Source organism: Leptonotus elevatus, chromosome 1, assembly GCF_054856555.1.
Source record: "Leptonotus elevatus isolate MCC_2025b chromosome 1, RoL_Lele_1.0, whole genome shotgun sequence".
Taxonomy (NCBI): Eukaryota; Metazoa; Chordata; class Actinopteri; order Syngnathiformes; family Syngnathidae; genus Leptonotus; species Leptonotus elevatus.
The window spans coordinates 54753693-54769285 of NC_141239.1; the positions used below are offsets into that span (position 1 = coordinate 54753693).

The 15593-nt window shown below is 38.2% G+C and overlaps 1 protein-coding gene across 2 annotated transcripts; it reads left to right on the forward strand.

Annotated features, from left to right (window-relative positions):
- The first annotated feature begins 290 nt into the window (after nt 1–290).
- prkar1aa (protein kinase, cAMP-dependent, regulatory, type I, alpha (tissue specific extinguisher 1) a) lies at nt 291–15339 on the forward strand. 2 transcript variants are annotated; one of them, XM_086070363.1, is made up of 12 exons: nt 291–378; nt 2728–2915; nt 4006–4164; nt 5747–5838; nt 5925–5986; nt 6293–6339; nt 8168–8326; nt 8670–8730; nt 8812–8933; nt 9193–9274; nt 10818–11025; nt 11106–15339. In XM_086070363.1, the coding sequence occupies exons 2-11, from the start codon at nt 2742–2744 to the stop codon at nt 10988–10990; spliced, it is 1131 nt and encodes a 376-aa protein (XP_085926489.1). In that variant the 5' UTR covers nt 291–378; nt 2728–2741; the 3' UTR covers nt 10991–11025; nt 11106–15339. The 2 variants fall into 2 exon arrangements, with proteins under 2 accessions (XP_085926489.1, XP_085926488.1); XM_086070362.1 differs by having other exon boundaries at nt 10818–15339.
- Nucleotides 15340–15593: the final 254 nt, after the last annotated feature.

The following is a 15593-nucleotide window of genomic DNA, read 5'->3' on the forward strand; positions in this document are numbered from 1 at the left end:
TGGGAAAACGTGCAAGATGGAGCCTGGCTTCGAAACCAAACCTCTGAACTATGAGACAGACAACAAAACCACTCTTCATTGTGGAAAATATTAAATAAATAAATAAATAAATAAATAAATAAATAACGTGTAGTAATATATTTGATCATATTTCCATAGATTTTAGAACTTGTAACTACCATTTTGTTTTCACGGGATGGTCCACGGAGGCTTGAATTTCTGAATGTTATGTAACCAAGCACCTCACAGTGAAAGTGCTCATAGGGTGTGCAGTACAGTACTTTTGAAAACAGGAAGTCAGCGTGAAACCGTGCAAGCGGAAGTAGTTCTCCACGGCCCGAAAAGAAAATAAACACCGAACGCTCGAAACGGGTCTTGGTAAGGACTTTTGTCAAGTTTGCATTTTTAGCTGTAACGTGTAAATGTTTAGGAATAAGAAAAAAGAAGAAGTGGGGTTTGAAGATGCTTGTAGTGACCGTTCCCCGTCGTTTGTGGCGTTAGCATATGCCGTTTAAAAGTTAGCGTTGTTCAGAAATTAAAATTCACAATAATGTATGTCTACTCCGAATTATTTTCAGACTTGCAACATGTTTTTTTTTCGTTATTACTTCATTGACTGGATTTTCATTACCAACAAACGGTGAGCGGTTTAACCTGCTAAAAAGCATTATTGTGCTTTTGCAGAAAGTTAGCCGGTGAAAGTTAGCGATAGTACATGAAAGCGACTTCAGCTACTAAGTAGTTAGTTAGCAAGTCATTACAACACTTCATTGGTTCTTCGTTATAACTTGAGAACTTTGTGTAGAAACCACAGCATATAAATAATTCAAATTACCAAATTCAACCGAACTATGCAATAACATTGAAATGTAAATGAGTCATTCAAGAATTGGAGGACATATGTACTTCAACATTTTTGAAAAATAAACATTCACTACATATTAATCAATAATAGGTACTAAACTATAAAAGGCTTGCAGTTGCTCATCTTACAGATCACTGGTACGATTTAAAAATAATAATAATCACAACCCTGTTAATGCAGTGCAACCCCGTCACTAAACACAGCAACAAGTAACATGGTTGCAAATCTGGACGAATGTTAGCTTTCTCTCAGGAGTAGAAGCTAGCTGTTTAACTAGCTGTTACTGCTGACCAAGAGGACAACGTTACTTATGTAAATAAGTAAAGAAAACATTTCTTATTCTGATCATATGCATAACAGAGTTGCATTGGGTGGAGTGAGACATTCTAACAAAGCTAACTATGTTATAAAAATGTGAAAAAATAGAACAGAGGACATACCTTTGCTCTACCCGTTCTTTTGGAAAACTGATGATGTCAAGTCCAGCACCATCATCTGATTCACTGCTATCTTCTTCTACCATGCTAAAAAGGTTATGGTAACAGGGTTGTGTGCATGTTGTGGGACACATGTTCCATGAATAATAATTATTTGAATTTTGAAATATGTTAATTAAAACAATTGTCACCACATTTAGAAGACAGAGCAGTGAAACAAATAATACATACGAATAATACAAAACATATTTAAATTGTATTTTAACTGTGTTATTTGAGATTCAATTTGGTCAGTAAGGGGGTGGGACAAGAGAAAAATGGCATGGTGTAGGCCTACAAGTACTCCAGAGTTAGTTGGTGTTTAAAAAAATATTTTCAAGCATTCTTTTTTCTCTTAGTTTAATAAAAAAAAAAACTTTTTTTTTAGATTTGGTCTCATGATAAGTACATTTAAACAGAAATGGCATTTTAAGTAGTAGTTTTGTATGTGGATTATTTAAAATTTGATGCATGAGACGTAAAATGTCCTCCAATTCTGGAGTTACCCATATTTAATACTACTAAATACTCTTCTTCCCTAGTTTGAGCACTGGTATTTTCAGGTGGAAAAGGAAAACTGTCTTAATGACCATATAACGGCAAAAGGAAGCTAGGAAATTTTTACCAGGGGTAGAACTGCACACTGTTGTCTGACCATTTTACATGTTTGCATGACTATAATTACATAAATAATTAAATAAATATGCACAGGGCTGCACTAATGATTGAAAAAAAAATTAGGGTGATTAATCTGTTGAGTATGTTGTCAATTGTAAAAAAAATATTCAAAAACAGTACATCATTTCAAATTGACATTGCAGAAAATGCACAAACATACATTTTGATTCATTTCTTAGTTTGGTCCATGACATCTGTCGGAAAATTGGCAAAAATGGTTGGTGATCATTGTTTTCCAAAAGCAGAGATGTTTGCAAACGTTTTATTATATTATATATTATTATTTTGAAAATGTACCAATACCATCCATGGAGGACTTCAGAAATTGATGAATATTTACTGCTTAGAGGCTGAAATTCTGAGGATTTTGACTCATTTTAAATTAGACACTGTCGCTAAACGATTGCCGGTAATCAATTATCAAATTATTTATTTTGATTTGATAACCAAATGTTTCAGATTTAGCTTATTTCTAGTTGGGCTGTTTTTCCATAGGAAAACAAATTTCACACTCAAACAAATTATAAGTAGACCAGCGTCCAAGAACTGCAGAAGGTTAAAAACAATCTGTTCTCATGACAGAACTCAAGTGCACTTTAATCCTGTCATTATTGATACTAGGAAACTTTTAAGAATGGTACCCTAGTTATTTTAAGCTTGTCCTTTTTGCTAACTTCAATTCATAATTTCTGTCTTCGCCTGTTGTAGATCACAAGAGAAGGATGGCTTCATGTAGTACAAGCAATGAGGATGAGCGCAAGGTGCGGGAGTGCGAAGTCTATGTTCAAAAGCACAACATTCAGCAGGTGCTCAAAGACTGCATCGTCCAGCTGTGCACAGCCCGGCCCGAACGACCCATGGCGTTCCTCAGGGACCTCTTTGAAAGACTGGAGAAGGTTGTTTCTTGCACAAAAACTCTGATATACATTAGTTGAATTGACTATATTATGTGATTCAGCAGGGCTGTGCCATGCATCCATTCTAAAAATGCTGCATTGACTATATAGCAACTGCCACATTGTTCCCATTGTGTGTATACATAAGTGAAAGAGAGCAGCGTGTCAGCATACAATGTTGGAGTTAAGGTGGACATACACTTGCCAGAGTTGCTGTAGAGCGTAGACACATAGTGATTTGATTGTGCATTGTCACACACCGTTGGCTTAATAACAAGCATGTGGCGGACATGCATGTGACAGATTCGGCCTGCTGTCAACTTAACAAATCTGCAACACAAGTCATACAACAACACCATATATCTTTTAACATGCACAGTTTATTTATTGAAAAGCTGAGCTAGACTTCAGCTTACTTGTGACCCAACAGTACTAGAAGATGGCTTGGATGGGTGAATGACAATTTTAAACCAAACAAAACTGTGTTTTATTTTGATTTTATGATCAAGAATAAGAAATAATTGGAGTTAGTTATGTTTAGCAATCATTTTTATTTCGTTTAGTTTTTTAAATTTAGTTAGTTTTAATTAGTTTTCAGGGTGGTTCTGTTAGTTTTTAATAGTTTTAGTTATTTCATAAATGTTGTTTTAGTTTTTTTGTTTTTTTTAAAGTGTGTATTACTTGTGCGCAATATTTAAAAAACACCATAGGAGCAACGTCATCTGAAGGTGCTTTTCTATTGGCTGCTGCTAGATGACGTCACTTTTGTGTGACACACTTTCAAATGTCCTTATTCCGGTTAATATCAAAATAAATCATCCCCATAGGCTCGTGCATTAAATTGATTACCAAAGACTAATACAAAGGAAATTTTTGCTATAATTATACTTAGTTTTGTAAACATAAAATGTAGTTTCAGTTAGTTTTCATTTTTTAAAAGCATTTTCGTTTTTATTTAATTTTGTTAATGAAATTGTTTTTTGAATTTTATTTTATTATTTTTTTGTTAGTTTTAGTTAACTAAAATAACCTTTATGAGAAGTCATTGTCATGTAAATGAACATACTGATGATGCTTCTTGAACTAACAGGAGGAGGTCCAGCAGATGGTGTCACAGCAGAAGTCCATGGACTCTCGTGAAGATGAAGTTTCGCCACCCATGAATCCTGTGGTGAGGGGCAGGAGCAGGAGAGGAGCCATCAGTGCTGAGGTGTACACAGAGGAAGACGCTGCCTCCTATGTCAGAAAGGTCAGGAGTCATAAAGTACTGCTGCAAATTTGCACATAGAAGTGAATAGGACCGTTGCAGCTTTTGTGACAGCTGTGGCTGTTTGAAAGTGCGATGTAAATAAAGATGATGTGACTTGACTTCTATTAGGTATTGAAAGCTTCTTGTTTTTCTCCTAAATGTTCCTATTTATATAAAAGCTGGTATGCGGTCATTCTATTTTGAACATGTTAGGCGTTTTTTTTTTTTGCATGTATGCATGGAGTGTAAAAGGCTGAATAGCAACATGTGCAGCCAATAGACAAACAGCAGGTGGCAGCAATGCACAATATTGATTGGTCACCAACTGCCAAAAAGTAACCCTTCTGTCTGTCAAATACTTTGCAATTTGAGGTAATTGAATGGAAAAAAATGCTCTTAAATAGAAAGTGTCTGAAGTCTGTACAGTGAAAATGGTACTGAAATGGCTGTTTTGCAGCAGAAAGTGTGGCCAGTGTTTGGATTTTCTTGCCAGAAAAGGTAAAGGTCTATTGAACGGATCCTTAATTAAAAGTTAAGAGTTGGTTTAGGCAGATACTTTTTTTTATCCCAAAGGAATGTTTTTGTAACTAGTAGCAGTGGCAAAGCATATGTTTATTGAGCAACTTTTAGGGTTTGTAAAATATTGGAGTTAAAAAAAAAAAATCCTAGTCAATAGACATCTTTGTTTTAAAAATCGAATAACAAGTTCTGGGATCTCCCAGGGCGGGGCAGTAGCATGTTTTCAAAAGTTACATAAAAACTTAAACAATTGTTTTCTACAGTGAATAAAGTATTTCAAAATCTCTGAAGTATTACATTTTTTTTTTTTACTCATCTTAGTTTTAATTTCAAACAAAAACAGAAGGTTCCGAGAGTTCCCAGGGTCAGAAGCATATATGAAAAGTTAAAAAATTTTTTGTATTTTTTAATTACATTTAAATGAATTCCTTGAAGTGAACTTTTTTTTTAAATACATCTATTATTGGCCATATGATTCTTCAAAATGGCCCATGCCGATATTTGTCAAAATTCTAAATATCGACGCCGATAATTGGCCCGGCCGATAATTGGTCTGTCCCTAGTGCGCAGACAGCAGCCTGGAATATGTTCCTTTGCATGATCACCTTTTGTGTGAAGGTTGTTTGACATCAAAGATTCACAGCAGCTTATGCAGTTGCTGGCCCTTTTCCCTGCAACAGATGACGTTCATTCAAGCAAATTCTTCAAGCTGAGTGTTATAATTTAGGCCCATTATATTTTGTCCATTTTGTGTACAATTATTTTACTCTGCTGCCAGGTTGGCATTGCAAAGCAGAATATGTTCTCAATTATGTACATTACATGGCTAAATAAATAAAATTAACAAATTAATAAATTATATTGTATGTACGTATGTATATATACAGTATTTGGCTATTGGGGATTTTCACACTAGACGTCTCTCTCTCTCTCTCTCTCTCTCTCTCTCTCTCTCTCTCTCTCTCTCTCTCTCTCTCTCTCTCTCTTCTCTCTCTCTCTCTCTCTCTCTCTCTCTCTCTCTCTCCCTCCCTCCCTCCCTTTGTTTTCTCTCTCTCTCCACCAGGTTATTCCAAAAGACTACAAGACTATGGCGGCTCTGGGCAAAGCCATGGAGAAGAACATCCTCTTTGCCCACTTGGACAGCAATGAGAGAAGGTATCACACCATTCCATTAGACAAAACGCAAAACAATCTTTGATGAACATTTCCTGCTCATCAAACCATTTTTTTTGGTCTTTCAGTGACATATTTGATGCCATGTTTTCTGTCAACTACATTGCTGGAGAAACAGTCATCATTCAAGGTCAGCTGATTTTTGGTCTGCAGTTTTTGTGATGATAGGGCTGGGTGATAGGGATGAAAAATCAATCACAATAGAAGATTTCATATCAGTCCGTAATCCATATTGATAATTATCTATTTGTGTATATTGTAATGTGTAAAGTGCAATTTTGTTTACATTGATGCTCTTCTAGCAGTGCCTGAAATGCATATTTGCAGATAATGTAAAGATGCTATCCCAAAGCCGTATTGTTGATTCAGTTACATGGAAATGCAATGTAAGTATAGTGTCTAGTCGCTCTGACGCTAGTATCTTTTCCTGTTTCAGGTGATGAGGGAGACAACTTCTATGTTATCGACCAGGGAGAAATGGATGTAAGATTACTTTTGTATTTTACTCATATTACATTTGCTGAGGTGATTAAAAGGGGACACACTGAAACAGTCAGCAAGCCACAATTGTTAAAATGCCCACACCAGTATATTGTATCGTTCTCTGAAGTCTGATGTGAAGGGCGAATACAGCCAATGAAACATTTGACTAGACTGTGTTTGAAACCAAATTCTTTACGTTATTCAATTCTGGGTACTCTGTGAGAACCTTGTTATAAAAGTGTAAATGTAGGATCATAATAAAAGTGTTTGCCTCATATTGTCACCAAAGAAAAATGTTAGCTAAAAAAAAAGTTTTGGAGCCTCTGTGTGGCGATTCGCCGGCCTTAATTGACAAATGTAATTTGGAAAACTTCTTGCGTCTACGAGTGAAAACACAGTCAATGCTTTTACTGTCTTTATAGGGGCTGAAATCTGCGTCGCGCCATGTCATGTAGCCATGTCATGTAGCCATGTCATGCGAAGGAACATGAAATTGAGAAATTTGTTCACGTGTTGGCTCACAAAGGGGAGGAATGTCTCATTTGCAGGTGACAGCGACTTCCCCCATAAAACAAGATAAAGTATTCACTGGAATAATCCAGCCAATACCTTTATGAATATTTAAACTAGAAGATCACATAATTTGTAAGGCTAGGGCAATGGTTAACAGTTTTAATTGCGACTAATCACATTGTACACAAAATCCAATAATGAAATGAATTCAAAAGTAGCATATTTTTTGATGAACATGGAAATGTTTTGCTTATTGGTAAAGCTTAATACTGTGTCACAAATCCTTTCCTTGCAATAACTGCATCAAGTGTGTAACCCACTGACATCACTAAACGTTTTCATTCATCTTTTGTGAGGCTTTTCCAGCTTTTCACAAATATTTCATGAGCAAAAGTACAAAAAGAAAAACTTGACTGGGCAGGTGTGTTTTGTATCTCAGTTAAATTGTTACATTGATTACTGATACAATAAGTAATATGCAGCTCATTTTCACATTTGGGTTTATGAGAACTAGAGAGCTGCCTATGTCAATCAGAGCCATTGCACAAACATTGGCCGTAGTTGATACAATCATCATTAAGGCCTGGAAAAATGAATAAACCACTGTTGTACTAATTTGCAGATGACAATGGGTTGATTGATGCGAACAGAAGCCGATGCCAACTGAAACATTTTGCGAGTTGGAATGAAACATTATTTTATTAACGTCAGCATTAACCTCTATTCATTAACAAGTGGAATAGCAAGGAAATTTCATTAAAAGTGGAAGAACATTTTATGGACTGATGACACAAATATTAACCTTTGCCCAAATTGATGGAACCACTTAAGCGTTTAGAATGAAAAGCGCTGTTGTGTGTGATCTCCAATCTAAAAGCCGGTCAGTCAAATTAAGTGGAGGTAAAGTCATGGCCTGGGTCTGCATAGCTTCTTCTGGAACAGGCTAATTAATCTTCAATGAAGTATGTTGTACAGCAGAAAAAACACTCAGCAGTAGGGGTTACTAACCTTTTTGAAACTGGGTGGTACACATATGAATAACAGATTTTTTCAGATGTCCTTTAATTATATGTATGAATCATGAAAAACAACATTACTGTTCCAATACTTTTGAGGGAGGTATTAAGTCTCAGTAGAATTCCTCCAGAAAAGCCCACTCAAACATATGCTCAGTTTAAATACTTAGGCCTCGATAGCCGTATTCAAAGATTCCAAAAGCGGCTGTACCATCAAACAAGGTCAAGTGCAATTATACTGTACATGTTACTTAATTGTGGTGGATCAGTGAGTGCAAGCTCTGTGCATTTCCTTGTAGGTATATGTGAACAATGAGTGGGTGACCAGCATTGGTGAGAGTGGCAGTTTTGGGGAGCTTGCTCTGATCTATGGGACCCCTCGCGCAGCTTCTGTTCGCGCTCGTTCCGATGTCAAGCTGTGGGGTATTGACAGAGACAGTTACAGGAGAATACTCATGGTAAGCAGTGCTTTTTACACATGGCATTGGTAATAACTGCATTGTGTATTACGTTTTACTATCTATATGTATATCGCTGGTGTTGGGCCGAAACCTCAAGTCACAATTTGGAAAATTTTATATTTTTCCAAAAATCTATACTATTGGCCAGTTCACATGGGTGAGTGTTATTTTTTATGAAATTATTGACCAATCTAATGGCTTGCTCTCGTTGATGATGCAATGTTAATTGTTGAACAAACATGCATTCTTGGGGTCTCCTGAAATTGAGGTTTAAGGTTGCGGCTCGATGCCAGCGATATGTTACAGTACATATCAATGATGTATTGAATTGGATTTATAGGGAAGCACTTTAAGAAAACGTAAGATGTATGAGGAGTTCCTAAGCAAAGTTTCGATTTTAGGTGAGTTTTGGATGTTACAAATTTGGCTTTTCTTTTAGACTTTATTAGTGAGTGCTTGATATTTCCTTCCCATGTTAACAGAGTCTTTGGACAAATGGGAGCGCTTGACTGTGGCTGATGCCTTGGAGACAGTGCAGTTTGAGGATGACCAGAAAATTGTTGTGCAAGGAGAGCCTGGTGACGAGTTTTTCATCATCTTGGAGGTACGCACCATCTTCTGAGACTGGATTTGCACTACACGTCCAAGTGCACAATTCCGATTCAATATTCACCCAGCAATCATCAGCAATTATCAGCAATTATGTCAGACACTCTTCATACGCCATAAAGTAAAGATACACTTTTAGACTGCATTTACATTACATCAAGATGATGATATTAGACAGTCCACCTACTACCGGTATATATCATGCATCTTCACATTACATTTGTTTGAAATAAAAACATTTTATGTGGTGTTAGGGAACAGCAGCAGTGCTGCAGAGGCGGTCCGTGGATCAGGAGTTTGTGGAGGTTGGCAGACTTGGACCGTCAGATTACTTTGGTAAGTTCTAGTCAAGTAGTAGAAGACCTGGCCTGACCCATCTCAGATACTGACGTTAGTCATCTACAACTTGACCAGTAGAACAGAACAATTACAAATTCAGTTGTTCAAATCAAGAAATGTCGCCCGGCCAGACACTTGAGGCACCAAGTGTTTACTTGCTGATAATGCCAAATTTCAAATCAATAAGGATAAAAAAATTCACTTTTTATTCATCTCCCTTTCAAATTTGGAAACATGACGAAGGCATATCAAAAAATGCATAAAAACACAGTAACCAAGCTGTTATCGTTTCTGGTTATATCTGAACTTGAAACTTTACAAATTTACAAATTTTATGTTTCAAAGTTGAATTTTGTATTTTGGCACTATTCATGTTCGCACCACTAGCCACGTTTCAAAACAATGCTCTACAATGTGGCGATAATTTTGCTAGGCTACAAGAGTGTTGCATTCATTGTGTCTAATAGCGTAGGAATTTCTGAAATCTTGCAAACCAAGATACCCTTTTGAATGCAATTTAATTCATGTGAGCTGGGCCACCCGGGGGTTGATTCTGGGCCACGTGGCCCGCGGGCTGCTAATTGACTATGGCTGCAGTAGAATGTTTACTTTGGAGCTATCAAATCTTAAATACACAGATGGACTTTACACTACTTTGAAATATCCCAAATACATTGTGTCCAAATACATTTATACCTACTTTAAAGATGCATTGTGGAGTTAGTCACTTTCTTACTTGAGACTGCCACCTCTGGCCTAAAACGTAACTGCAGCCTCTGTGTCAAGCTCATGCGCGTGCAAGTATGTGCGCTTGAATATTATTTTTTTTATTTTTGTTCCAGAAAAAATCGCAATAATCATTTTATAGATTTGTATCGGGATTAATCGGCATTTAATCGAATCGTTACCTATGAATCGTGATACGGATCGAATCGCCAGGCACTACGCAATTCACACCCCTATTTGTAACTGTGGCTAAAAAGCAAAACATGGAGAGTCTTTGTCAAGATAACGAATGGATTTACTTTTCAACAGCCTCTCAAATATTCACACTCAATCCTTTTTTCCGATTTGTATTTGCACCATATAACCACAGCAGCCAGGACACTTTTTTCCTCCCTTGGCAGTTGTGCCTTGTTTGTGGTTAAATAATACCACACCTCAAAACGTTGTTCTCCAATAAGAACACCAGGGGTTACTGTTTTGCCATTGCAGCAAGTCACCTGGTGTTCCAGAGTCAGCCACCGACTGTAATTTGTTTGCATTGGCTGGTGTGTATGATGAGCTTAAGTAACTCACGTGTGAACATGAGAACAGAGAACTAAGAATTCAAAAGTCATCGTCATATTTGCACAGTTTCCAGTTGACCCTTTTCAGCTTTTAAGACTGGTAATTTGTAATCACAGTTTAAGTACACATTTGTAATTAAAAATAACTTGCTGACCATAAGGTGGATAAAAATTGTTTACAATAAATTAAAATAGCAGAGTGGAACAACATTTTATACGCCAGTATTAAACTGTGTCTATCTTCTTTTCAGGTGAGATTGCCCTACTGATGAACCGGCCTCGTGCCGCCACTGTTGTTGCATGTGGACCCCTCAAGTGTGTCAAACTGGATCGGCCACGGTTTGAGAGAGTCCTCGGCCCCTGCTCCGACATCTTAAAGAGAAACATCCAGCAGTACAACAGCTTTGTTTCCCTCTCTGTCTGAACCAACATCCTCCGGTGTCAGATCCACTGACACAGGTCCGGTTCGTTTTGTATTTGACCTGGCCATATAACTGCGGCTGCTTTGTTACATAAAACAATGTTACTCTTTTTTTCAGAGAGCACTTTGGATACCTTTTAAACGCTTTGCAGTAGTTTCTATAAATTATTATTTTAGATATTGCTAACACTGGGTGGAATCCTACAAATCTCCGAAACCAGCAAATTTCAGGCAACAAAACAAGAAGGCATGTTTGTTACGCCACATTGCATTGTCAAAGAGAGCAAGACATATTCTACAGCTGATAGATGAATCACAGCGAGCACCCACTGTTAGAGACATCCACTGGAGAAGCAGCACCACTGCGTCAGCCACAGTGCAGCAGCAGCAGCAGCACTGGCAGTATTGGCCTTCATCTAGTGCCTGTGAAAACATTTGAAAACAAGTATATATACACTACTCACAAAAAGTTAGGGATATTTGGCTTTTGGGTGAAATTTCAGGCCGAGCCTAACATGCATTCAGACCTTTACAGGTGAACTTAATGTGACTTTCTCTAAGCTTTAGAATGCACATGTCCAACTGTTAAATGTTTCAGTATTTTTTGCACAAGTTGCTGTTCTCTAACGAGGAGCTTAACGGCAAAATTCACAACAGGTGTTTGATCCTTGAATCGACCAATAAATGTCCTGGTTCAATTAGACCTGGTGTCTAAACAGTCGTCCACATCATGCTGTTCACATTTTGACATCATGAGGCCAAGACAACACCTAACAATGGATCAACAGTACCTTGCCATTGTGATGCTTCAAACAGGACGTTCTCAGACGGAAGTGGCCACTGAGCTTAGAGTGTCAACAGCAGGTTGCTACAAAGATACTGAGAGACTGGAAGAGTCACAGAAAGAAGTAGAAGTGGACGTCCTTTGGCCACATCCCATGCTGATGACCGCTACATTGTGAACAATGTCCTGAGAAACCGAAAAATGTTGAATGCCACTCAACTCTAAGCACATTTAAGGGAGGTGAAAGGCACCCAAGTGTCACATCAGACCATCGAAACTGTTTACATCAGTATGGTCTGCGTGCTAGACGACCTGCAAGGGTACCTGACCACCAGGCACAGGCGTCATCATCTTGCATGGGCCATGAAGCATTTACGCTGGACGATGGACCAGTGGGCTTCAGTGCTGTTCTCTGATGAAAATCGATTCATGCTGAGCAGAAATGATGGCCGCCAACGGTGTTGGAGAGCGCTATGCATCAGCCAATGTTATCAGCTTTTGGTAGTGGCGGTGTTGCACTGTGGGCAGGTGTGTCCAGTCGGTACAGAACTGCCCTACACTTTGTGAATGGTACAGTGATAAGCCCATCCATCCATCCATTCATTTTCTTAACCGCTTATTCCTCACAAGAGTTGCGGAGCTGCTGGAGTCTATCCCAGCTGGCTTCGGGCAGTAGGCATTGTACACCCTGAACTAGTTGCCATCCAATCCAGGTGACAAGCCCGTACTACCTGAATAACATCATTAATCCAGTGATTGTGCCCCTACATGAACAACACGAGCCTAATTTCATCTTCATGGATGACAATGCTCTCCAGCTCATTGAGGTGGCATCATCAGGGAACGGCTGTTTGAGACTGGTGTACCTCAAATGGAACCGCCTGCACTTTCTCCAGACCTGAATCTTATTGAAAACCTGTGAGATCAGCTGAGTTGCAGTGTAGGGGCTGGAAACTCTGCACCCCAGAACCTCAATGACCTGAGGGCTGCCTTTCAAGAAGAGTGGGATGCCATGCCTCAGCAGACCATGAGTCATCTTGTGAACAGCATGAGATGTCGTTGTCAAGCTGTAATTGATGCTCAAGGGCACATGACAAGTTATTGAGATCTAGAATTTTTTTGTTGTGGTGTATTCACCATTTACTTTTCTTTCAATGAATTGTTTGAGATGAGGAAATCACCTGTGCATCTTTCTACTTAAATGTCCTACTTTCAGGATATGATATCACTGTAGCGTGAACGTTTGACATTTTCCCAAAATTTCACCAGAAAGGCAAATATCCCTAACTTTTTGTGAGTGGTGTATAAGTAATAATAAAAGTCAAGAAAGAAAAATGCAGTTTAGATTAGAGTAAACCAAATACATATTACAGAGACCAAAGGTTGAATACAAATTAAACAGTTATACGGCAGTCGTACTCAGACTAATACATAAAGACTAGGGGTTAGATAAGTTAATATATAAGGGAAATTTGGGGACAAACAGTTTTAGGGTTGAGACAGGATGAAATATTATGCTTCATTGTTGTCTTGGAACTTGATGGTAAATGTTATTTTCTCATCTTTCTGATGATTGTGTCATGTTTGGGTTCTGTTTTTCCTTGCGTGTCTCCCTTGGTCTTGTTAAGTGTAATCCTGCCCTTCCTCGTGTCAACCAATCAGTGCCCTCAGCCACTTGTGTCTTGCCCCAGGTGTGTCTTGTTGTGTCATTAGTGTTTGTGTGTATTTAGTCTCCTGTCTCCCCTCTGTTTATGTCGGTTCATTGTCATTTTCCTCCTGTCATGCTGCCAGTTTTTTGCCTTGTTGCCTTGTTTGCCCTCCCCACGTTTTGTCTTCTGCCATTTTGAGTTCGCTTTTGTTTTGAATAATTAAAATCCTTTTTTGTACATCACCTCTGCCCCCTTGCCCTGCTTCCCTGCGTTTGGGTCCTCCACCAAACTTTACCCTCGTGATAGATTGTGCCTGCCAACACCAAGTGTTATTACCATGTTATTTTGTTGTTATTATTAGTGTTTATTCAAAGATGTGATAATTTCATATTGTTGTTAATGTGTTTTGTTCTATAAGTAAAGTTTGTGCCTAGGCTCTAGATCAGGAGTTGGTAACGTGTGGCTCCAGAGCCGTATCTAGCCCTTTATCGGAATCTGGATCTGACTGCCTGTGCCTTGATCAAACCCCCCAAAATGGCATTACACCACCTGCGCCACAATTTAGACCTGCTTTTAGCTGCTCTAAATTTTAGTCTACTTTTTGTCAGGTGTGCCAGGGACGTGTAATAGGAAACACGTTACATTCCCAAACACAGTCATTCATCCAATGCTGTTAACATTTCATGTTTCTTCCATGAAATGTATTTAAATCCACAATTTAATGTGTTGGAGTCATTTTTAAACATTGCATATATTGTTTTTCATTGTTACATTCCCCTTTTAATTATTTTACTTGTTTGGAATAGTACTGAATAACTACTGCTATAAATTAATAAAACAATTTAATCTTATTATAGTTGAAGCTTATTTCATTTTCTCCCCTTGAATCAGAATTTCAGATTTCCGTTAAAATAAGTTTTATTTATATATTATATCCTCCTCCATTTGTACTGTTTTAAAGTGTAATGTTGAAAACTGAACAGCATAGGCTAAGATCTCTTGACTCAGCAAGTCAACGTTTAAAAAAAACACACTCTTGGCAGTGGGTACGTCTTAGTGAAAGATTGACAGCGCAGCTGGATTAATTTGTCAAGCAGTTAGTTGGCTGCTTACTTTTTGGTTCATACAATGAACAATGATAATAAAAAATTATAATAATAAATACATGGGAGGTGCTAATATTGTTTTGGAGGTTGGGCGATTCCAACAGTGTCATGAATCTCACCAATGTTACATGAGCTTTTTTTTCCCCCACAACTGAAATGAAAGTCTCTACTCACATCAAGTGCTGATACAATGTGCAGCTGCGGCAGAAGTCGGTCTGGTGACTCAAAATCTCATGCAGATGATGGAGTCAACAAGTAACACATAAACAGCACAATGTTGGCTACCACCTGCACGAAGAATTTAAGGCTGGCTTGTCATGAAAATGTGAGGGAATGGGGGCCCAATTGGGGGCTAAGGGCGAAAGGATGTACATTTATCAGCAAAGCATTTCATCTTAAGAACCACTCCTGAGATAAAGACTTTAACAAGTTTTCGACACAAGCTGACATTTCAGTCCAATCTAGTTTTATATAAGGTTGCCTGTCAGTCCTCAGGCAAGAAAGAGTGTGGCTTTCAGTGTTCCCTATCACTTATACTCCACAGACCACACACTTTCACTCGTGTTCATTGGCCCATGTTCTTCTTTTCTCTTCCTCATTTCAAATCCTCTCATCCCATTCCCATGTTCATTTATTTCTCCACAATGACACTCGTCGTCATCCTGTCAGCCTTCATTAAAATCAGTGCTAAACTGAGGAGTCTAATAGTGATAGGAATAAAGTTGTGTTGATGTTAATGAAAAAGGAATAGGAAGAGTCAGTTGGCCTGTTTTCTGAAGACAACACAATGAAGAAAATAAAGTACTGAATTTATTTTTGTGTGCCTCATTTATTTTCAAATTCTTTATCTGCCTTACTCTCTCTCTCTCGCTCTCCCCTCCGCCTCCCTCCCTCCCTCCCTCCACAATTGTCCAGGTTCAGATACTGTATCCAACTTTCCACATCCGATGAGTATCCTGCCAAATGCGTGCCACTGTTGACCAGCACAGAAGTAGACTACAGTGCATCCTTTGCCGTTGTAGTTTGTGGTGAAGAAGAACATATTACAGTTCTATATGATTCTATAT